Source organism: Tiliqua scincoides, chromosome 6 (assembly GCF_035046505.1).
Source record: "Tiliqua scincoides isolate rTilSci1 chromosome 6, rTilSci1.hap2, whole genome shotgun sequence".
In the NCBI taxonomy this organism is placed as follows: Eukaryota; Metazoa; Chordata; class Lepidosauria; order Squamata; family Scincidae; genus Tiliqua; species Tiliqua scincoides.
Genome location: NC_089826.1, coordinates 59,870,544 through 59,895,232, shown reverse-complemented (window position 1 = coordinate 59,895,232; position 24,689 = coordinate 59,870,544). Strand labels below are relative to the sequence as shown.

At 42.1% G+C, this 24,689-nt stretch overlaps 1 protein-coding gene across 4 annotated transcripts in view; it reads left to right on the top strand.

Moving 5' to 3' along the window:
* IRF2 (interferon regulatory factor 2) overlaps window positions 1-20,906 on the top strand; it is a 55,333-nt gene extending 34,427 nt beyond the window's left edge. For all 4 annotated transcript variants that reach the window (XM_066632594.1, XM_066632595.1, XM_066632593.1 and 1 more), the window contains exons 2-9: window positions 4,681-4,773; window positions 5,619-5,718; window positions 6,874-7,047; window positions 7,541-7,587; window positions 10,006-10,117; window positions 11,235-11,399; window positions 13,925-13,971; window positions 17,660-20,906. In XM_066632594.1, coding sequence (XP_066488691.1) covers window positions 4,687-4,773; window positions 5,619-5,718; window positions 6,874-7,047; window positions 7,541-7,587; window positions 10,006-10,117; window positions 11,235-11,399; window positions 13,925-13,971; window positions 17,660-17,977 — 1,050 coding nt within the window. In that variant the 5' untranslated portion in view covers window positions 4,681-4,686 and the 3' untranslated portion in view covers window positions 17,978-20,906. The remainder of the gene's footprint in view (window positions 1-4,680; window positions 4,774-5,618; window positions 5,719-6,873; window positions 7,048-7,540; window positions 7,588-10,005; window positions 10,118-11,234; window positions 11,400-13,924; window positions 13,972-17,659) is intronic.
* Window positions 20,907-24,689: the final 3,783 nt, after the last annotated feature.

Below are 24,689 nucleotides of genomic sequence, written 5' to 3'. Positions count from 1 at the left end.
AAACTTTTCCGAGTGGTAAAGACCAGAAGTGATTGTGAGGAGCTCCAGAAGGATCTCTCCAGACTGGCAGAATGGGCAGCAAAATGGCAGATGTGCTTCAATGTCAGTAAGTGTAAAGTCATGCACATTGGGGCAAAAAATCAAAACTTTAGATATAGGCTGATGGGTTCTGAGCTGTCTGTGACAGATCAGGAGAGAGATCTTGGGGTGGTGGTGGACAGGTCGATGAAAGTGTCGACTCAATGTGCGGCGGCAGTGAAGAAGGCCAATTCTATGCTTGGGATCATTAGGAAGGGTATTGAGAACAAAACGGCTAATATTATAATGCCGTTGTACAAATCGATGGTAAGGCCACACCTGGAGTATTGTGTCCAGTTCTGGTCGCCGCATCTCAAAAAAGACATAGTGGAAATGGAGAAGGTGCAAAAGAGAGCGACTAAGCTGATTACGGGGCTGGGGCACCTTCCTTATGAGGAAAGGCTACGGCGTTTGGGCCTCTTCAGCCTAGAAAAGAGACGCTTGAGGGGGGACATGATTGAGACATACAAAATTATGCAGGGGATGGACAGAGTGGATAGGGAGATGCTCTTTACACTCTCACATAATACCAGAACCAGGGGACATCCACTAAAATTGAGTGTTGGGCGGGTTAGGACAGACAAAAGAAAATATTTCTTTACTCAGCGCGTGGTCAGTCTGTGGAACTCCTTGCCACAGGATGTGGTGCTGGCGTCTAGCCTAGACGCCTTTAAAAGTGGATTGGACGAGTTTCTGGAGGAAAAATCCATTATGGGGTACAAGCCATGATGTGTATGCGCAACCTCCTGATTTTAGGAATGGGTTAAGTCAGAATGCCAGATGTAGGGGAGAGCACCAGGACGAGGTCTCTTGTTATCTGGTGTGCTCCCTGGGGCATTTGGTGGGCCGCTGTGAGATACAGGAAGCTGGACTAGATGGGCCTATGGCCTGATCCAGTGGGGCTGTTCTTATGTTCTTATGTTCTTATGTTCAGAAACGTACCCTAAGGTTAGGAAATGAATGTTAGGATTGGGCTGTAATGGCTGCTGGAACTAGCTTTCTGGTGGCTGGAAGCACTTTATGGTCATTGTAAATGGTCTACTGAAAGTGCACAGAGCTGCACATTTCCAACCTGTCGCCGGAGAGGCTGCAGAGGTCCAGTGAACAATAGCGGAGATAGGAGTGCCTGCCAAGTCAGCTAGGTTGGCAGAAGGCTGAAACAGGGTGGGTGAGGGTGAGTGCTTGACAGAGGCAGGTGTGAGTGGCACCCGGCACGGGCAACTTGTGCAGGATGCTATTGCCTCTGATAGCAACCAGGATACCCTCTTTGTCTCCTTGGACCTGCACCAGCAAAACAGCAGGTCCAAGGAGACCCATTGGTGAGTGGGAGACTTAGAAAAGGGTAAGGGAAAAATTTCTTCCCTTTCCCTCCAAGCCTCCTTATCTGCCCCCCATAACATACATTGCAGACCATTGTGGTGCAGTTTGGTGGGAGAAAGGATAGGATTGGGCAGTAAATGTATTATTACTATATATATTACTATATATTACAATTTCTCCTCATATTCTTTGGACCAGGTCACATGCCCTTGGGTAATTACTGACCTTTGTAGCAGTCACAGTGCCCCATGTTTTACAAAACCACTCTTCTATACATAGTGCTGATGGACCTTTCCACTGACTTGCTGTACAGATTCTGACCTCTGTCAATAGGTTAACCAAGAGTTCAACATCAACTTATCAGTGATCTGTTTTCAGATAGCACAGTAAAACAGGGTCCAGTGGGAACCCATAATCTGTTGTCTCTTCAGTTGCCATGTGGTTGCCCAATAAGGGTGGATTGCAGGACCAAGACCAAAGGATGTGACAAAAAATCTTGGCAGTGTTGCAATTATACTACCAACATACATCTGGAGCATCCTCATAAATATACCTGAATCTTGGACATATACCTGGATCTGAATACACTAGATGTTGGACTAGGGTCAGGGTGACCAGATACAATAGAGGACAGTGTGCCTGTACCTTTAACCACTGTATTGAAGAGGGAATTTTGGCAGGTGCAGTTGAACATGGAAGGATTTAAAAAGCTGCACCTGTCAAAATTCCCTCTTCTATACAATGGCTAAAAGTATAGGTACTCTGTCCTCCATTGTAGTTGGTCACCCTGACTAGGGTTGGACAAGATGACCTGTTAGGTCCCTTCCAACTCTATGATTCTATGATCCTTTAAAATATGTGGAAATCATGGCTCTTGACATTTCTCCAAATCCAGTTCCAATCAGCATGGCCTATGCTCTATCCAATGCAGCTCAGGAAACAGCTGGAGGTCTCCTGGGGGTGATTTATTTCCCCTTATCCTGGGTAAAGCCTCAGCTGTTCCTGTGGCACTGGTTCTCACCCATGTAGCACCAGGACCCACTTTTAAAAATGAGAATCTGTTAGGGCCCACTGGAAGTGATGTCATGTGACATCATCAAGTAGGAACATTTTTAACAACCCTAGGCTGCAATCCTACCCACATTTACCCAGAAGTAAGTCCCATTGACTATCATTGTTAAAAGCGTACACATAGTAGCTTGTTAAAAGTACAGGTCTGTAACACTTCCCCAAATGCAGTCACACTCCATGGTAGCATCAAGTCTAATATATTGAAAATAAAATATTGAAATGAATGGGGACCCACCTGAAATTGGCTTGTGACCCACCTAGTGGGTCCCGACGCACAGTTTGAGAAACACTGCCCTATGGGGCTTCTTAGATCTGTGACAGCTATTTAGCTGGTGCAAATCCAGGAAGCCCAGTGTATCACTGGGCAGGCCGGGAGTGGGGTTAGGGTCCAGCAGAGGCCTGTTTGGCTGATCCTGCCCTCGTTCTTGTCTTGACCCACCCAAAAGCACCCCTTCCTGCCTCCAAAACACCCTCCTGTCATCCTCTCTCCCCCTGCGCCACCTTATTTGTGCTAGCTGGTAATGCTCCTGGATGCAGCGCAGGCCGTTGGGCTGCTGCTGCCTGCTGACAGGTAGCTGGAAACATGCTATACGGCACACTTGCAACACTTGGAGCTAGCACAAGGATGGCTGTGCTTTGTATTTTGCCTCTAATTTATCCAACTTATCTTGTATAATTTTCAGTGTGTCATTTAGTTCCCCCCCCCCCATGTTTAGATAATCTTTTATATTTTTATCTCTTCCAATTTTTAAAATCTCTTTCCTTCGGTTTTTGGTTTAGTCTATCTTTTTGTGATTCTATTTACTCAATAGGTTTTTAAAGGACTATAAAGAGTGTAACTCTTTCGTCCTCATCTTTTTGGATTTTCTTTTTTAACCACCCTTTTTTCCCCCTCTGCCACATTTTCCCCTGATCATCACTGCATACACCTTGTTCATATCAAAAGTGCTTTCAAAGGTAAAATTAAGGAGATAACTATGCATTAAGAAGATTGATATTTTGAATCTGAGGTACTCTCAGGAACACATCACATATCAGATACTGCTCAATTTATTGCACAGGCACACATGACCTTTGAGCAGCATAATTAATACAGAAAATATTGCTTAACCCTATGCTGTATTCCACTACCATTGCACTACAAATCACCAGATATTGCACTTTCTTAAAAAGAATTTGGAAAAAAAAAATTGCACTATGCCCGAACCATAAGTGTGTGTTGGGTAGCTCAATCATGACAAAATCTCCACACAGTGATGCAGCTGCACTGGTGCAGGTTATACTGCATCCCACAGCTGATTTTTGGTTGCTGGAGGTCTCTTAGAGGTAAGAGCAGCTGAGCAGCCACCATTTTGCCACATGTCTGTGGTGTGCATAGCTGGAGGGGGGGCAGAGCACCCGGTCTGGCAGGGAGCTTCAGCGCAGTGGGCAAGCAGCCCCTCCCTTCGGAGCCATTCCCGGCGGGGGGAGCAAAACAGAGCCATACAGCTCCATTTTGCTCCCCCCACTAGGAATGGCTCCAAAGGGAGGGGCCACTTGCCCGCCACACTGAGGCTTCCTGCCAGACCGGGTGTTCCGCCCCCCTCCAGCTACGCCACTGCCCCAACACAACTTCCTCAGCTGACTTTATGAGGTGTCACTTCCTCTTTTGGTGGTGCATCCAGGTTACAATTTCACCTTTCCCAGCTGGAGACAATTCTGTCCTCCACTGCAAGGGAAAGCTAGCATGGGAGGGGGACATTTTATTTTTTGCCTATAGGCAACTTAAGGGGGTTTACAATTAATTAAAAAATAATATGCATAATTAAAAACAGGAATATGATAAATCAGTAAGCAAAAAAGAAAGTTCATGTTGTGGTGAAAACTTTTAAGAAGACCCGTTCAGCTTTTCAGAAGAGTGTTCTAAGGTAAACTGAAGAAAGTACAACTTCCACAGAGACAAAATAAATAATAGTCTTTTCTTTCAGCTTGTTTCCCTAATTCACTGCTCAGCCTTGAAGACTTGCATTGCTGCTGTCAACTTTGATAGGTTCATTCTGTGAATGAGCAGGAGCTTTGTTGTCAAAGTTGTCCATCTGATGTTGAACGTTGCCATAAAGTCTGCACATATGTGCTTTTAAAGAAAGGATCTGCTAAATATTTACGTTTTCTCTTTTGTTGTGTACAGATCTAATTTGTGAGATAATTTATCAGTGCTTCTCTTTTACAAAGGTAATAATGCCTGTGGAGAGAATGCGAATGCGGCCGTGGCTAGAAGAACAAATATATTCAAACAAAATACCTGGCCTGAAATGGTTAAATGAGGTAAAGTATGCCTGTGTTTTTAAAAGAGTAATACAGACAGTTATGCAGTTCATGTTGATCACACCCTAGTTTATAATTTTGATTTGCAATCACAAGTCTAACGGCATCGATGTTTCTGTGGTGCCAGCATGAGGTCCACTGCATCCTGCGGGGGAATTTCGGCTGCTGGAGATTTTCTCAGGGTAAGGGGATATTTGTCCCCTTGCCCCAGGATAATCTTCAGCAGCAGCAGTTGGTCAGCTTGGATGTGCACCAGCAATATTGCTAGTGCAAGTCTGAGTTGATCCATGTAGATGGATTGGACCCGGGAAGGGGTTTAGGACAGAAAGAGAGATAGGATCTGTGTGCTCTGGCACTGCCGATTCTGCCCCCCTCCTGAGCCTGATCCACCTGCTCCCATCTTGCATGGCAGCCACCTGTATGGGTCTGGTTGGACTGCACCAGTAAAATCACTGGTAGATTTGGTGGTGTAGATTCAAACAGCCTGGTGTAACACCGGGCTGCTCAGGATGGAGGGTTAGGATATGGCCTAAGCGTCAGAGGCTGATCCCAACCCCCTGCCCAGGATCATTCTGCCTACTGGCCCACCCTACCCCTGTCCCAAAATGCCCCTTGCCGCTCTCCTGCCACCCTCCCCAATTCCCTCTGTTAGCATGCCTAGGCTGGGGCTAATTCACCCATTACCAGCCTGGATCTGGCACAGAGAGGGTGGTGCCTGTCCTCACACCAGCCTCCCCAGCTCTGGAGTTATCACAGATGTGTCTTACGCTGGCCCATCAAGTGGTTAGGATTTCGCTATAAGACAATCATAGTTAAACGTTGGAATTTCCTGTTTTCCTTTCCAGGAATTGAAGATTTTTCAGATTCCTTGGATGCATGCTGCACGCCATGGGTGGGATGTTGAAAGAGATGCTCCTTTATTTAGGAATTGGGCCATTCACACAGGTAACTGAAGCTTATTTCTGATTGGCATGTATACTGTGGGATATTCCACGTTCAAAACTATAATTTTATGTTTTCCTTTTCTATGTGATTACCTTGCTGCCATGTGCCATGGAAGCACATGTGGATCTTGCATCTATACGGATTTTCCCTGTTTATTGGAGGGAGCAGAGCCATAGATGCATAATCTTTGGCTATGCAGGGCTGTGCTTTTCAGTCAAGTGAATTGGTAAACTCTATCAGTGTGAAAGGGTGGTTTAAATTCTTTGCCTTCCTTTTGTTACAATTATTCCTGCCTTAATAATGGTTGTACATGATTTCACCCACATGTTGTACATGGCGCTACTGCTGAAGACTACTCGGAAACATATTATTCAAATTATGGCAGCCAGAATTATTGACTGACATTAGCCTCTAGGACTGTATATCACCAATATTAAAAAAAAAACACAGTAGATAGAGTTTTGCCATTCTTTTGCAGGCACAATTCATGACCTATTGGCCTTGACTTAGATAGGTGATTGGCTTGACTAATGTACAGCTTGGTTCACACTGAAGTTTCTTCATTAAATCAAGTGCATGGGTAGGATCTATTTAATAATATTTCAAAATAAGTATTGAGAAGGATTTATTTTATAAATGAATAACAAAAAACTTAATTGGGTTTGTCTCTGAATTAAATCAAGTCAACAGTCCATCGCAATATGTTTGTATCTTGGTGTAATTTTTGGTGCAATTGCAAAACAGATGTTGCTACAGTTAATGTTGAAAGAAGCTGATATTAAATCTCTTACTTTGACAAATATTTTTGCAGTTGAGACTTGTATAGTTGTAGAGTGGAACATTTCCTTAAGCCTTGGATTAATGCAACATGACCTATTCATTTTTTAACTTGTGGTTATATTTGAATGGTGGTCAGGGAAATCGACAAATGTCGGTCAGGGAAAGTCAGGGAAATTAAAAATAAAATTTTAGTGGCAACCCTGTTTTATTATAGTATTTCCCTCAGTTTGTACTCTTTTCTCAATATTTTTCTTGTTTTAATGTTGCATTTTATTCCACGTATTGTTCACTTAAATCAAGCCTTTGGCAAGAATGTTCTTTTCAACTAAAAAAGAAATCTTGGTTTGATAAATATCTTATTTTCTTCTTTGTTAGGAAAGTACCAGCCAGGGGTTGATAAAGCAGATCCAAAGACATGGAAGGCAAACTTTCGATGTGCTATGAACTCTTTACCTGATATTGAAGAAGTCAAAGACAAAAGCATGAAGAAAGGAGACAATGCCTTCAGGGTATACCGGATGCTGCCATTATCTGAGAGGCCTAAGAAAGGTAGATGGAAGGAAGGAAGAAGGGTGGATGTAGCAATTGATTTGGTGATGAAACTTGATACCATGGAAATCCATGCTGATTTGCAGGCTGCTTCTCATATTGTGTAAAGAATGGTTTAGTTGCAGGCAGATGGCTATTTCAGACCTTTCAAACCTTCTCAGTTGGTATGAGGTTTGATGGATTAGTTTGAGTTCTAGTTGCACCCAAGGGAGACTGCAATAAAAACAAGTTTAAAACATAATGCCTAATAATTACAGCTAAAGACTAATAATAATAAAAAGTCAAATACTAAAGTAAAACAAACTGTCACAGAAAGGGAGCATTATTTTCAAGTACTATAGAGAGCATAGAATGGGAAAGTACTCCAGATGTCATGCTCAATATGAAATACAATGCCTTTCTGATATTTGGAGGTGATTGACTGATACTGTGATTAAAGTTGGCCAGTGTATTCAGGAAATGGTAATTAAAAACTTTTCTTGCATTTTTACAGGAAAGAGATCCAAGTCAGACAAGGAAGACAAAATGAAACAAATTAAGGTATATTTTGATGTTCTATGAGCGGATGTTAAGATCTGCGGCTTTCTAGTCACTCTGTAAAAGTAATGGGAAATATTTCCATGACATAATCACCGCCTTGCACTTAGATATAGATACTGCAGGGAACCAATTTATTAGGGACACTAGGGTAAATTTGAACAACAAATATTTGTCTCATTATTTTTGCTATGTAAGAGACTGATCCTAATGTTAGGCAGCACTAGTGCAGGCTGTTGTAAAAGCACCGTAAAGCACTTGCCAGCACCCAATGAGTATGCGGTGCTGGCAGGAAGGCCTATACCATCCTGCGGGCACTGCATCCTGTCTGTCAGCCACCAGGGCAGGTTAGTGTGGCGGAGGAGTGGAGGGAAGGTGGCAGGAAGGCATTCTGGAGGGGAAAGGGGTGTTTTGGGGCAGGGGAGGGCAAGGAAGGGACTTTCAGGGCCAGGAATATGGCAAGATAGTGGAGCAGGCCTCCACTGCATCCTAACCCCTTTCCCAGGTCTGAAAGACCTAAACCGGGCTACTTGATTCTGTGCCAGCTAAATATCTGGTGCAAACAGAGTAGCCCCATTGAGCAGGCTGGGGCATTGCATGGGATAAGAGAACAAATTTACTTCCTGCTTGCTTCAATAAAAGGCTGGAAACAGTGTGGGTCTGACAGCCACACTATACTGGTGTTGGATAGATTGAACTGTGAATCTCCAATTTATTATTCATCCTCTCAGGCTCACGTACCTCATAGGGTTGTTCTGAGGACAGGAGAGAAAGAACCATGTATACCACCTTGAGCTCCTTGAAAGAAGCATAATATAAAAATGTGGAAAATATTCTATTCATCCATCCCCAAAGGCACCTTTTAAAGTGGTATCCTCTTAATCGTAATGGTGGCTCTTCATCACAGCATTATGTTTTTTCTAGTGGCTGTTGCTGGTGTCTCTTTTGCATCTTTTTTTGATTTAGAGACAGAGAGAGTTTGTGTGTATGTGTGTGTGCACCCTTTGAGGCGAGGGAACCATTGTGTTTATTTTATTTATTTAGCAATGTAAACTGCTTTGTGACTTTTAGTTGGAACTGCTATATAAATATTTGTCATACTAATTCAAGCAAAATTAATCAAAGCCACAAAAATAAGCAACAAATACACAAATGGCATGTAGGACAAACCCAAGAACTGAGCATTAAAAAAATTAAGTTAATCAGTAAAACACTAGCTGGAACGATACATTTAAAAAACAGGCAGTGACTGAGCCAGCTGGACCTCCCTGGGGAACTCCACGGTCTTGGCACCACCCCTCAGAAGGCTCTCTCACATCCTCACTAGCCACTTCTTTCAGACTTTTTTGTTGTTAAGGGGGTATAAATATTCATCATAATAAGAATATTTATGCCTTACCTGAACTGTAAAATCTTATACACTCTTACCAGCAGGTTTGTGGGATTAAAAGCATCTCCTTTCTATTTTGGCATCTCTTGCTCTCAGGGGCAAGGAGGTTTCTCAGTGGAGAACTTGTGCCCCTGCAAACACATTTTGTGGACCCAAAATCAGATGTGTTTTTGTTTGTTTTTTGCAATGAAGCATTGCTATACCTAAGAAGAACTTGGTTGTATGGGGCAGGCTTAATGTGTGTGAGTTTGGGCGCAATCCTAACCCCTTATGTCAGTGCTTTCCAGCACTGGCATAGCAGTGCCAGTAGGACATGTGCTGCATCCTACAGTTGGGGGGCAGTCACGGAGACCTCCTCAAAGTAAGGCAATGTTTGTTTCCTTACCTCGGAGTTGCATTGCCCTTAAGTCCGTGCTGGAAAGCACTGACATAAGGGGTTAGGATTGCACCCTTTGTGTACCAAATTGCAATTGTGTATTCAACATACTTGTAAGCTGTGATAAATATTTAATAAAAATAAATGTTCTGAGGTGGTACGTCACTCTCATAACCTGCAGTGTAAATTTTTCATCACAAGCCATGCATTAACATTTCTTAGATGGCATGTTATAAATGCCACGTATTGCTTTCTATATATGCAAGCAATTTTTATGAAGAGGGCTGAGATGGATTACAGTTTCAGCTGTGATCTTGTAAAACTCCTAGTGCCAAACTGTTTTAGGGCCCAATCCAACTTTTTAGCGCTGATGTAGCCATGCCAATGGGGTGTGTGCTGCATCCTGTGCTGGTGGGGAGCGGACATGGAGGCCTTCTCCAGGTAAGGGAATGTTTCCTCAGAGTTGTGTTGCAGCTGCATCGGTGCTGGAAAGTTGGAAAGGATTGGGCCTTTACTCTGGCCACACCATAATAACTAAGAAGGGTAAGAGATGGGATTAAGAGAGAATGTGGCCATGAGATGTAACAAGGCAGTGCTTTCACATACTTCCTATGCCCTCAACAGTGCTAACATCCTTCCACTGTTTTCTGTCTAGCAAGAATCAGATGATTCGTTCAGTGTACTAAGTAATGGAACATGTCAGGTGTTTCCTGATTACTGCTTACCTTCCACAATCAAATCTGAAGACAGTACAATTAACATTGTAGGTATGTGGTTCCAGCATGTTCCTATTTGTGCTTAGTAAACTCTTACAACAGTAGCCTTTGGTTGTCAAGTTCAGTTTCACTATATTTCTGATCAGATGACAGAATTACCATAGCAACAGTGTATCCCATTTTGAGGTGACCTAATCATAGTCTAGTTTCATTAGCAATCCCATTAAAAGTCACCAGGAGATGTCAGAAACATAGGCAACAATTTAACTAAGAAAGGTGTAATACTTCTAAGTCCTACCCAAAAGGCCATTTTAACTATAGTATTATAACACATAGCAAGAAAGAAATTTCTCAGATTAGATGGACACTTTCAAACAAAGCTGGAAGTGACCTTCTAAGGCCTCTCAAAGTCCTTAGCAGCTGTTCTGAGGGCCTCTGAGATCTGCAGATTTCGTATCTGTAGGTTTCAGTATCCTGGATCAGAACCCCCATGGATAATGTGGGCCCACCTATACTATGGTCATCACTAGTCACAGTATGAAACCTTTTTGAAGTCAGAATATGTGGCAGCCCAATCCTAACCTGTGCTGGAAAAGGCTGACTGGCTGACCTGAGCTGTACCCAGGGCAGGCTCAGAGGTGGCTGTGGCATATCTTGGGGTAAGGGAAAATTTTTCCCCTTACCCCATGCACTGCCCTAGCCACCAAATTGGGCTGCTTGGTTCTGGCGCAAATCAGAGCAGCCCTAAGTGCCAGAGGCCAGTCCCACCCCCATTTCAGGCTTGGCCTGACCACCAATCTGCCAGCCCTTCCCCTGCCTCAAACACCCATGAAACACCCTCCCCCCATCCTTCCCAAACCCCTGCATTCCTGGCCTGTCACTGGTGCACACTTACCTTGCTCCAGCACAGGAAGGCCAGTACGTGTCCTTGTGCCAGTCTCCCTGATTCCCACAGTGGCGCGAACATGCTTTATGGCACATTCGCATCACCCAGAAGCCATCGCAAATTGCACCAGCTTAAGCACGATTTAGGATTACACTCTCAGACTTCCTGCATAATGCATCAGCTTTAAGACTAGATCTTTATCCATTTTAGGAAGGAAGCTACTGCATCACAATGCTAAAAGGCCTAGTAATTTTCATGTTTCCATGTTCTTGTTATACAAAGTTGTAGGAGAATCGCACTTTGAGGGTGATCCTGAGAATCATATGATTGTTCCCAATCCTCCTGATGTTTGCCAAGTAGTGGAAGTGACAACAGAATGTGATGACCAGCCCAGCAGTATGAGTCAACTATATCCACTTCAGATCTCCCCAGTCTCCTCCTGTGAAGGTAAGTAACATTCTATAGGCAAAGGAGGTTGAGACCCCAATTAAGTAGATGCTGAATTTGAACTTTTTTGTCAGGTCCTTTCTCTTCTGTTTTTGGACAGTCTACAAATATTTTCCTAGTGCTTTGGGGAAAGGGGTTTGGAGAAGTATGGGGTTTTTCTTCCTTCTAAAAAAAGTGCTAACCTTTTTAAGAATAAAAATTAAATTGAATGTATGAAGAAATATGCTCAGTAAACCTCACTGTATATGAAAAAATTATTAGGTATATAATGCTTTGATTTGACTGCTAAATTTTGAAGACACAAAATGTACAAGGTGCAATTCAATTTGGAGAAGAAATAATACTTGCATAGAATACACTATCATGAAGAGAGACTATTAAGCTGCCTTCTCTTGAGCCAGGTCATTTGTCCATCTCTCCAGTTCTGTCTATTGCGACTGGCAGTAGCTCTCAAGTCAAGTAGAGGTCTTTCATTTCACCTACTGCCTGATCCTTTTTTAAATTGAAGATTAGAGTTTTCTTAATGCAAAGCATGTGTCTTATCACTGAGGTATAAGTCCTATCTGTGGAGGAAACACATGGATGGAATCAATAAGGTGCAGTTTAAGTGCCCCATAAAAGACATAAAGTTATCTTTTAGTTCTATACTAGCTCCTCTCCTCCCCCATATAGGACAAGGTGATTTTTCAACATGAAGTGTAAATAGGGGAAAAGTTTCTAGAGGAAAAATAGTCCAGCGAATGAACAAAAATGGATACATCATTGATCACAGCATTGTGTAAGACAAGAACAAAGATGCCCTAAGCCTTTGATCACTAGAAGCTTTACTTAAAGTTGTTTCGTTTCTGTATCTTTTGTGAAGAACCCTGAGCAGTGTGTTTCCTAAGCTATGTTTCTTAAATATCAATGCCGTTACGTCACAAATTTAAGAACTGTGACTTTCAAGGGAAAGTCCCCTCCCCTTAACTGTGGCTTCTTAGGCTGTATTGGGAGGAGGGCTAAGAAGGCATAATATGCATCTACCAGTCCCATGTGCAGCCCTTTGGATCCCAGCCTAAGTGCAAGTCACTTAGATGATGTACCGCATCATCTAAGATCATGTTATGTGTGGTTTGTTAAAAGCTGCTTGGCATATGAGTCATGGGAGCAGAACTTTCATGAGAAGTTCAGAATGGGATTTTCGTGCTTTGAGGTGGTGCTGTAGCACCAGGAATCATGGGCTAGTATATAGTCTTGTACATGAAGCCCCATCATATAGCAGTGAAATTTCTGAAAGATATAAGCTGTAAATATACAAAAGAGAAAAGCATGGTCCTGGGAGGACACTGAGTAACAGTGCACTAATATACAATCACTTAGAAATGACAAGTCCTTGAACCTGGAAATCTAGATAAACATGATCAAATTGCTTTGATAAGTTTTACTGCTTCTTGGGTATGGCTGTTGATAGCATTGGAGGTGTATCAAAGGAATGTGCACAGACTTTGCTGTTTGGTCCCTGAGATCTGTAATGTGATTAAGGTAGTATATACAGGGCTGTTTGAGAAAGGGGGCTGTTGTTCCTGCAGGAAGCTGACAAGAATATCTCCTTTTGGCTGTCAGACAGGCACTGTTTCACACCTGCTTTTCTTTAGCAGCTTCTGACTTTTAATATAATCTTGTCTCCTGCTTCCAGTTATGATGGTATATTCATCTGATATCAATCATCATGATATTTAATTTGCTAGGTGGTTTCCCACCAAACTGTTTATCAGTAAACCTTGAAGTGCTGCCTTGGAATCTGTTCTTGTATGAAATGTACTTAAAAAGAAAACATTCACTGTAGGATAGATTCCTGTTTACTTTGCAACCATTTATGGCCCAATCCTATCCAGCACAGGAGTGTCGGCTCCAAATGACTACCACTGGATCCAGTGCTAGATTCAAGCAGGGAGTTCTTCTCGGGGGGAGGGGATATTTGGCCCCTTACCCCAAGTAACGCCCCAGCCTGGTCAATGGGGCTACTCAAATCTGTGCCAGCTAAATTGCTTGCACATACTTGAGAAGCTCTGTGTTGGGCTTCTGAGCCTGACATAGGAGATAGGATCCAGCAGAGGGGTCCCACCCACCCCCGGGCCAGTCCACTCCCCTCCTGGATTGGTCCCTCCCCCATTCCTCTCTCCCTCACCCAGAAATTCCTCCCCAACACCCTCCCTCCATCCTCCCAAACACCCTCCGTCCATCCCTCCCCGCCCCAGTACATACCTTCTCTCCACCGGTGACCGGTGCTCCTGTAGCAGCATCAAAGGGGTGATGCAAGCCTCCCCATCAGTGCCATTCACTTGTTGGGTGGCGCAAATGTGATTTATGGCACGTTTATAACACTCCCTGCCAGCACTGCAGTCACAGAGTTGGCACTGGGGCAGTATTGGATTGGGCTGTTAAAGTGTGGCTTGTCTACCGCCTGGATACACATGTGACCTACTAAGTTCTAATAATTCAAAAGTAATGTTGCTGTTAATTTTGGACATATTTTTTCCTCACAGAAAGCGAAACAACAGATAGCATCCCAAGTGATGAAGAAAATGCGCAGGTAAGCAAAGGCATGCACAATATTTCACAAGTTTTCCTCCCTTTCTTTGTTTTGCTAAATATGCTTCACTGATTTCTTTTATAATTCAAATACTGGCAATATTGAGATGGATACCCAATTACAGTGTGATACTAGGGAACAGCAAATTTCAAAGGGTAGTTAAATTCAGCCCCAAGGATTGGAGACTTCTCTATCCAAACCTCTTTATGTCAGGGGAGTGCCAATAAAGTAAACGAAACTTTGGAATATGAAGTTTAGGTGTCATGACTTTAGACGCTGAGTCAAATGTTACCACTAAAAATTGCTTCCACATTGCAAGGGCTTCATTTAGCTGTAGCAACAGCAACATTTGGTCCCTACTTGTGAGTCATTTAAAGTTTATGGCACGTATTCATGCCAGAACCAGAAGTCGACAAGAAGATGCGATGCTAGTGAGGTAACTCACAATAGTTTTGCTGAACCGTAGAAGTAGTAAGTAAATAAATGTGTTCTTGGAACCAGCAGTTGTAAGAATTGTTTCAGCTTGCAGCACTGAGCTGATGCTAAAAATACGGCAGTGATGGGACATTCTCATATCTCATCTACAGTACAGCAGACAGTGTTTGTATTCAGATAATCCCTGGGAATCGTTGCTGCAGCTTTTGCAGTAGCTACTTTCCCATAAGAGAAATGAAATCTAGTGGTTACTACAACTCCTGTGGAAACTATTTTTGGTGACAGCTACGCGTATAACAGTAACATTAGAATTGCTCCTGTCAGTCTAAAGTCAAGAATCCTAGCCTAACTGGCTTGCAAATTGGGCTGTGCTGAGGCAGCAGGTGACATAATTGCTGAATGAGTCAGAGTGTCAATGCCCAGGAAATAGCCTACTACTATAGCAGCTATTTTCAGTCTTGCTATGCAGGAGGCTCCTCAGGGCTTGTTGTAGAACTCCAAGGGAAGCCAGGTCAGCGCCCTCTCCTGCTTCTTTGTGCATAAACCTATGAGGCTTTTTGACCTATAAAAGCCATAGAAGATGATGTATGTCTGCCAAAAACATAGCTGGTAGTCAGGGCAAGCTATTCTGATGCAATATGCTTTTTTCCAGTCTCGTATTTCAGCAGTCATGGTGTTAACTGCAATTTCAGTTGGTCCATAGGATAAGGGTATACAATGCTACATTGCTCTGTGAAAATTAGCAGTAAAGCCTAATTGGGAAATTAAAAATAGAGTTGGGAACTTGTATACACAGCTTTCGTTCATACCTTTCTCTGTGTGTGGGTAGAAAAACTACAGTGGGAAGTGTGCATTAGTTACAGCCTGTTTGTCATATCTTGCTCACAGTCCGCCACTTTTGGATTTCCTGTGGTTGAACACAATGGCAGGAAACTCTCCTAACCATGATGGAAAGCTTCTTGTACATGTGATACTTTTGAGATGAAAAGTATTTTTGTCCAGCCTTGCATGAGAGAAAATCAGGATTAAAAGCATATTTTCGCTCTAATTCCTGTTGCTAATTTTTTGTTTTTAATTCTAAAATGTGAGGAGATTTTGGAACTGGAGTATCTGCAAAGAAGAGGACATAATTCAACCAAAATTAAGCACTTTTTATTCCCATTTATCACAATGGGAAACTGCTAAGCACATGTATATTAGCTAAACAACACACAACAGTAGCAGGTGCATAAATTGAGAGGTAGAGAGTAGGAGGTACAAATTAAAAGGGGACACTGAACAAGAGGTGCTGGATTTTTCTCTCCTTGCCACTCTTCTGCCTGCTGGTTTTGCTTCTGGTATCAGAGCCTGGCAAGGAGAAAGATTATCCCAGGGGACAGTCCACACCCATACCCTTTTCTGCTTTGCATGTGATCAGGGCAAACCTTCATTTTAAGCACAGGTACTCCATGGTTGCATGTAATTTTGTTACCAAAAGAGCTGTCAGGGGGAATTATTAATAAACATCTCTCTTTTAGAAGGTGCAGTAGGCCTAACCCTTGCTGCAGAGGGCGAGAGAGAGAGAATATAGCCATAATTAAATGCACAGCTATGTTTGATAAAAGGGATCTTTCACTAGGTTCAGTCAACGTCACGTTCAGTCAGAAAACCCCACTCCCTGAAAAGATGAGACTAAGAGGAAAGTTGCTTTCATTCAAGGAATACGGATTTATTGTACAAAAAAGGGTATTAAAATAATACTCCAAAGATACCCTTTTCACCAAAACATCAATAAAGAAAATAACCAATGTGTAGTATGTTCCTTATCAGTGGTGGGTGCATATAAATGTGGTATGTATTAGGTGCATCTGGAGAAATTGGAAATAATGTTTATGGAAAGTGTACAAGGGAATCCTTGCTGTTTTGTCCCAGTCCCTGTGGTGGGGAAAAGAGAGAAAAGTCTGGATGAAAAAGTTTGAAGCTCAATTATAGCCACCTGAGTTTCTGAAGTGGCTTGGAAAGTCTTGCAGGAATTCAGAGCAACTGAGCACTACATACACGGAGGGTTGTTGCACTAAGAAAGAGTGCAGAAAAATTTACTGGTCAAAATTCTCCAATATTTAAGGGGTTTTTGGAAAGCTACCTGTAAGCAACCCTGGGGTTAATTACTGGAAACTTACTGGGGACTCTGGAGACTCTTATATCAGTGTGTAACTCTGTAAACTGGTAGGTGAATAGAGGTTTGGATGGATACTGATATGATCATCCTGGCACATAATTACATGAGGAAGTTGTGCATGTTGCTCAATGGCTTGATTCAGAATGTCTCCACAAAACAGTAAAAATGCAGGTGTGACTGCCAACATGTAAATGCACAAGGTACATTTCTCAGTGGGTAACAGGCAGGTTGCAGGGAGTACGTGGAAAGGTTGAGACAGCCCAAACAGATCGAGATAAAGACTAGCAAGCAGGATGCAGAGATTATAGAGAGGTTGCATTCAGTGGAGCATGCAAACACGCTCTACATTGTAAGAGTTGCATAATTCAATGGCGACGGGACGTTGCACAAACAGGATTTCTTTCTTCCTCCCGGGGTTTGTGACTTCGAAGGAAAACATCATTCAGGAAGAGGTTTGAGGCTTGACCTGAGTTTCAAGACAAGCAGTGTCCAAAGTTCATACTGAGCATTTTAGGTATAGAGGTTTTCAATGAAATGGTCTCTATATTAACATAATCCTGGCTTGGGCAGGCATGGTTGACTTGATTGCTGCCTGGCATCAGATGTGTACATTGTCCTTAATGTAACAGAAAGCAATATAAAAAAAACACCTTATGTAACAATTTGCCCCTAACTTTAATGCCCCTTTAGTTCAAAGTACTTCACTTTGGCTGGACTGTGTCCAAAATATGTGTATGTACTCAAGGTTTGACTTCATATGTACTGGCTCTTTGGTGTACTCTAACATGATTGAGAAACAGAAAATGCAAGGATAATGTTGATAGAGTTTCTGTAGACTCCCACTGTCTGTGGAGTAAAATAAGCAGACTGGAATATGGGGCGGGGAGGAATCTGTCATTTCCCCCAGGTTCTGCTGTAAGTGACCCTGTGGAGGAGTCCCTCTTTCTGCCTCTTCTGCACTTTCACTAGTATGATGACTGCAGCTCTGCAAATGTGATTGCACAACCTGCTGTGCAACAGAGAACTGAACCATATTATTAGAGCTTTGACTTAAACTACATAAAATCTCTGTTACTGACCATCTCTTCTCTACAGGGTCAGCTTCAGTGGCAAAAGGAAAACATTGGTGGCAAACAATACTACAGCAATTTGGGGACAAGAAACCCCCCTTACTCACTTCCTGGTATGGCTACCTTTGTGACTTCTAACAAGCCTGACCTCCAGGTCACCATCAAAGAAGAAACTTGTCCTCTGCCTTACAACAGCTCATGGCCGCCTTTCCCAGATCTCCCTCTCCAACAAATAGTGTGTTCAGCTTCTACCAGTTACAGTAGCCGGCCAGACCACGAGAACCGGGCAAGTGTCATCAAAAAAACATCAGATATTACTCAGTCGAGGGTCAAAAGCAGCTAAGCCATTAACTGGTATGTTCTAAGCTGATCTTGTACCATGGCTTTGAGGAGCACATCTAATGTACGTTCAACAAATCTAAGGGAAAAGCCTTGATATAGAACAAAACTATGTCCAACTCCAGTACTGGAGCATTTTAAACTCAGGACTCCAGCCATCAGAATGTAGATAAGAAGCCAGATGGAGATCCAAGGTTACCGCCCAGGAAGAGAAGGCTCACCATGGTAGGTTCCAGAGTTTCATCAAGAGGACCAACATCCCACAAATAGAGTTGCAGTCAAGGCCACAATGGAACCGAAGACTCAGAACAGAAGAGAAAATGTGAACTTGCTGGATTTTTGCCCCAGAATCCATTGTGAATATGTACATAGCGCAGTACTAGCTATGTTGCAGTCTGCTTTTGCACCTTATTAAAACGCACTTGCAAAAAAGGCCTTTCATTAACTTGTTCTAATTAATGGCACACTTAAAGCCCTTCTTCCCACTCCCAACTTTGTACTTTTCGCAAGGCTATTCTAGCTAATGTGGCTTCGGACTATGGAAAAATAAATTAAATGGGAAAGTAAAAATCTTTCCATGTACATTTCACAGATTTTTTTAAAGAGTGCTTGTCTTATATGTGTCTAATCTGCTATGCTTGAAAGCTGTGTGGTACAATAGAAGAAGAAAATCTATTACAGATATATTATGCAAATTCCCAGGTTTTAAAGAAAAAAAATACTCTAATTCTAACCAGAGCAAGCTTTTTTATTTTTTTATACAGTGAGTATTTTATTCAAAGTAAAATTCTAAAGTGAATATAATTGTTTCAGGTTTTTAAATCTTTTCTACAGCAAATTTATAATTTTAAAATTCAGTTTCTTGGTTGTCAGCAACTATTACATCTTTGTGGCACATTTTTTTCTTTTTTCTTTTTTTTTACAATTTGTAAAGGTGAAATAGCTTTTAATGAATTTATGTAGCAATCAAACTATCCTGTGGATTGATAATAAATATTATATATAGTTAAGTTTTTAAATGAACACCTTGTCTGTATTTATGGGTTTTTAAAAAAATGAAATCTGATAAAAGACTTCCAGAGTATATGGAAGGTTAAAGGTGATGCTTGTATTTCTGTTTTTTCAAAGTAGTTTCCTTATTCTGAAATGTACTGTGTATTTTGCATGAAATGAAAGACACTGGGATGCAGGTGCCAACACAGGATGGAGGCAGCAGGAAGCAATGAAGGCTTGACTTTAGGGATATAATCCAACCAAAATTAAGTATATTTTAAAACCCTGTTGTAAAAAGTTAACTGCATGCTCCACTCTTTGCATTTGGAAAACAATAGAATTCATCATGCTTCAGTTTAGGTGGATCAAGTCCAGAATGTCGGACGTGATCCATCTCTATGGAGCATGCAGTGTCAAAATTGCTTTACAAGGTTTTACTCTCATCTAGAACTTCATAGTCAGTCCAGTGCATACATGGAGTTCCTTCACATACTACCTTTAGAACTTGGGTTTTAAAACTTTGGTTAAGACAGAGAAAACAATTTTAAAGCTAAATAGCAATAAGATGCTATTCCTACCCCCAACAGCCACCACAGCTGCCTTAATTTTATGCTTTGTTAGAGACAGTAAAAAGTATAAAGGTTTTTACAAGTAATCCTATTGTTTAGGATCTTTGTTTTAGTATTATCTGGCTACCCATTAGTCAGGTTTTGAAGCTGATTAGGAAACCCAAGTCAAGGGAGACTCTGATTTGTGTTAACTTAATACAGAATCAATTATGTGATCCGAGACAGTAAGTTTGGACTGACTCTGTATAATGTATTTGTGGTATATTTCTCAAATGGTTTGCAAAGCGGCTCTGACAATTAATCATCAATTACGATACAATCAATAAATAAAATCAAACACAGTCCAATCCAGCACAGCTTCCAGCGTGGTGATGCAGGAGCATCAATGTGGTGCTCGCTGCATCTTGCAAGAGGGGTTATGGCCTCCTTGGGTTAAGGGAACCTTTGTTCCCTTGCCCTGGGGTAAGCCTGTGCCAACATACTGGTCTACTCAGACCTGTGCCAGCTCTATAGCTTGGCCGGCTAGAATTGGGCCATTATGAAAATACCTGCAGCTCTCCTAATGATACAACAGTGTTTTGTTTTGAATGGTAGACAACTGGGGTTCAGTACAGGGGCAGGCTAGACCTACTCTCATTTGCTTCTGATGGCTGATATAAGTGTAAGTTGAACCCCTAAGAATTCAGTGTACTGTATAACTGCAAACTGTTACTGGCTAAAGTCTAAGTGAATGTACTTCATGGGCATTTCAAATATGAGGCTTAGTGTATTTTTACCTATATCAATTTTTAATGCAAATGTAAAGCCTGTATTGACCAGAATGCTCTTTTGCATTGGATATGCAGCCTCTGCTTTCTGTTCTGTATTCACAATGATCACATAAGTAGTGCACAAGAGGCCCAAAGGCAATTTAAAATTTGTGTAAGTGTTCTAAATTGGAGTTGCTGTTCCAGTGTTTGCTTAAAATTCCGTTGTGGTCAGGATTGCTGGCCTGGTGGCAATGATCATTCTTTTGCCATCAACTTTATAAACGTCATATTGAACAGGGACTGCATGGTCTGAGCTATCTGCCAGTCTTATTCAAACAGCAGTGGTATTAATCCCCATCTGGCCGGAGGTGCTCCTTTAACAAACCTTGCTGGATACTGATAAGCAATTGCTTCAGAACTAGTTGCTTTGCTGGTTGCTAGTGGCAGAACATGGAAACATAAGTATACAAATAACTAAAACATTTTGAATGCTGTTTTGTAATTGCATAATATAATAGCTTTAACATTCATCGTAAATACCAATTTTTTCCACCTTAATTTCAGGCAGAATGAGAAGTGCACAATCAGTTTAATTTGGATATTGCTCACCCCCGGTGTGAAAATAAAGGATTGATAAGGCTTCTGATACCATTTGTTCTTTGCAGCAGGGTTTTGAAAGATACAGAATTGCTCAAATGTGAAATCAATTATTTTGGAACCAATGCCATATACATACATATGTGTAACAAGGCATATTATTCCTCTTTTGTTGTTATATACCATGTGTCAATTGCCTTTCTGAAAGTCATACTCCATGTGCTTATTATCCAGTATTATTTTGGAGAGGCCCATCTCTCCATGCTTCTGATCCTCTTTAGCCCCATTGTAACCCATTACTTTCCCCTGGGGACTGGGGATAAGAATAGGCCCTCAGTTTGGCTGTACTTGTCGTAAGAAGCTACTAAACAGCCACTGGGTAGATGGGACTCGATAGCCTGGGAAGGCAGCTCATCTGAGAGAAGGAAAACTCTGATCCCAAACCTCCACTGCCTTCTGGCTACATCCAGTTATGGAAAAGGCTTCAGGAGTCAACCTCAAGGCAAAATCCGGAGCCGGAGTCCCTGAGGCAGTTCATGGCTGAAGTCACGTTCTGGCAACTCCTGCGACGCCGCTGGAACCAACCGTATTGGCCTCTGCCTTTCCATTGGACCATTTCAGCGATGTGGAGAGGGGGGATTTGCTGCATGGGAAACAGTCCATCCTCCATATCTACTTCACCCAGGCTTCGCGCACTGGAGAGGACACTCTGTTCCAGAACCACCATTCAGAGCACGATACCATAGTCTTCCGAGACTGAAGGATGCCAACAACCCATTACTAGAGGTGTTTGAAAAATTGTGTTAGTTTACTCAGAAGTAAGCTCATTGTGTTCAGTAAGACTTAGGGTGTAATACTATCCTACTCACTGGAAACAAACACTCCCATTACTAGCAACTGTCAAAGCTGTCTTAGACAGAACAATTATGTCTAAGTGGCAGACACACATACCCTCTTTTAAATCCTGGGTCTATTCCAATCACATATAAAACAGAAGGCCTGATTTTTAGAGCAAAGGAGCGCATTGGTGAGGGTGTGCTACAGCTTCCCCTTACCTATGGCTTGCTTTCCTGCAATCTGATCCCGAGTCACTTTTCTCTGACTGAGCTCCGACACCAGCTATGATGATGGGTGGAAGGGAGGCACTTGCTTTGGAAAGACCGCAGGAAGGGAGCAGTCACTTGCATCCTCCTTACTCTAAAAAACATGCCCCCACCCCTTCTTGGATTTAAAAAATTGATCACATTTAAGTCACAGTTTTGTTCAAGTGCTATCATCTGGTGTACAAACAATGTGTGGTTGGAGGAACAACAGAAGCCCCATGCTGACGTGGAGCCCTCCACCCACCTACTGGAAGTACATTTTCTGCAGTGACAAATGCAATAGCTAGGGAGACATTCCCCGCAGGATAGTGAAGGCGGAGCATCCTGCGCAGAAATTAGGGTGTGTGTGTGTGTGTGTGTGTGTGTGTCTTATTTCTGGGTAAAGCATTTATTGCAGCAGACAAACTCTGTACTTAATGCAAGGCTTCAAAGCATGAGGGCTCAGAGGTAGCACACTTCAGTTACCCTCCCCAGCATGCACTGTTTGTCCATCCAGTGATAATGACTGAACAAGCTATTATTTTGCCACAAATCTATCCTTTTATGGGTTGTGGAACAACTTTGGTTGATATAGTAATACCATTTCTGGGGATGGTGTCTAAGCAGCGTGCTTTTGACTGAAGAACATAAGAAAATCAGGTCAAAAACCCATCTACGTCAATGTCCCATTTCCCACAGTGGTCCACCAACTGTGCCTCCAGGAAACCTGCAAACAGGAACTAAAGGCATAAAGCTCTTCCACCATTGCTCCCTGTAACTGGTATTCAGAGACATACTGCTGCTAAATAGCACATAGCCATCATGACTGGTAAATGCTGATTGACCTGTCCTTCATGAATTTGTCCAATCCCTTTTCAAATTAGTGGCCATCACCGCATCTTCCAAAGACTAATTATGTGCTCTGTAAAGATGCACGCCATTTTGTCTGCCCTAAATCTCCTGCCAATGAGTTTGATGAGATGATCTCCACCTTTAGCAGTATGAAAGAGGGAGAAAGACCTCTCTCTCTCTCTCTCCACAGCATGCATGATTTTATATGTCTCAATAATGACCTGGCTTAATTGTCTTTTTTCAAGTTAAAAAAAGTCAACTATTGTAGACTGGAAAAGGGAGTCTACATGAGGAAGTCTATATGCATAAGGAAAGCGCATCAGCATCTCTGAGCATTTTGGTTGCTCTGTCTTGCATCTTTTCAAGCCCTGAAATATCCTACATGAAGTGTGGCAACTGGAATGGTACACGGTATTCCAAATGTGGCTGCAGCATAGATTTGTATAGACTGTTATATTAGCAGTCTTATTCTGAATCACTTTCCTAATGATTGTAGCATGGGATTTGCCTTCTTTGCAGCTGCCACAAATTGAATCAGTGTTTTCATTGAGCAATTCACCATAGCCCCAGAGTCTCTTTCCTGGTTCATCACTGACTGCTCAGACCTTATTGGTGTATATGTGAAGCTAAGATTTTTTGCCCTAAGCTGTATCACTTTACATTTACTTTCACACTGAGCCCAAGCCTATGCATGTCTACTCAGCAGTAAGTCTCATTATAGTCAATGGGGCTTACGCCTAGGTAAGTGTGGATAGGATTGCAGCCACTAACATTTGCCATTTGGTTCAGTTTGGAGAAGTCCCTTCACAATATGCTTTTGTTTTTACTATGCTGAAGTTGGTGTAAACTGCAGAATTGCTTACCTGGCTGTTTATCTCATACTCTAGATAGAAACTAAGCAGGGTCAGGCCTGGTTAGGACTTGGATGGGAGACCGCCTGGGAATACTGGGTGCTGTAGGCTTATACCATAGTCTTTCGAGACTGAAGGTTGCCAACCATTATTATTTATGAACAAGTTAAAAACAACCACTGCCAAAATTGATCCTTGGAGGAGCCCCACTTCCCTCTGTGAAAATTCTCCATTCCTAGTCTCTGCTCCCTGTTGTTTAACCTGTTACCGGTGCACAACCTAAGTCCCTATAACAGTACAACATATCCCAAGTTTGTTGTGTAGCACCAACAAAAGAGAGATTGTAATAGCAGGTACTTAACCCAGATTTTACTTTTTTCAACTTGGGTATTAATCGGAATTTAAATAGTAAAATATATTCAGTCTGTGTATGAATGTGTGTTTTATGTATCACTGAGAATTAGATATCATTCCAACAGTTACAGTGTTATACTGTGTTGTACACAGAACTGTGTTGTACACAGTTCAACAAATGGTATACTTTTTTTTTTTGGTCAACAGAAGTCAATCCAAAAAGACAAGAATCTTACCTATTTTTCTGCACAGTATTTTGGTTTTGCACTGTCCTTTCTATTGGAAACAAGTTAGGAAGGTGCCCCAGTTCTGGTGCAGTTTTCTTGGATAGTAAAAATTGGTGGCGTCCTATTTGAAATGTACTTGGACGTTGGTAATTTATCATACAGAGTACAGCTAGAGCACAACTAGGAAACCACAAGGAAAGCCAGCCAAGCCCTCATTCTTGTGCCTGGTCCTGATAATGGATTTTTCAAAGTATGAGTTATTTTTCTCATATTTTCTCAATAAAAGATTGCAGTGTAGCCTTTTAACTATTTCATGTCACCTGGGACAAACAGGTCCAAATGCATGTATACTTGGTAGCAATGGAATAGAAAAGGCATAGATAAAAAATCTTGTTTGGACTTTTTGTACCAAACAAAAAGTACCTCTTGCTCTGCAGGGTAG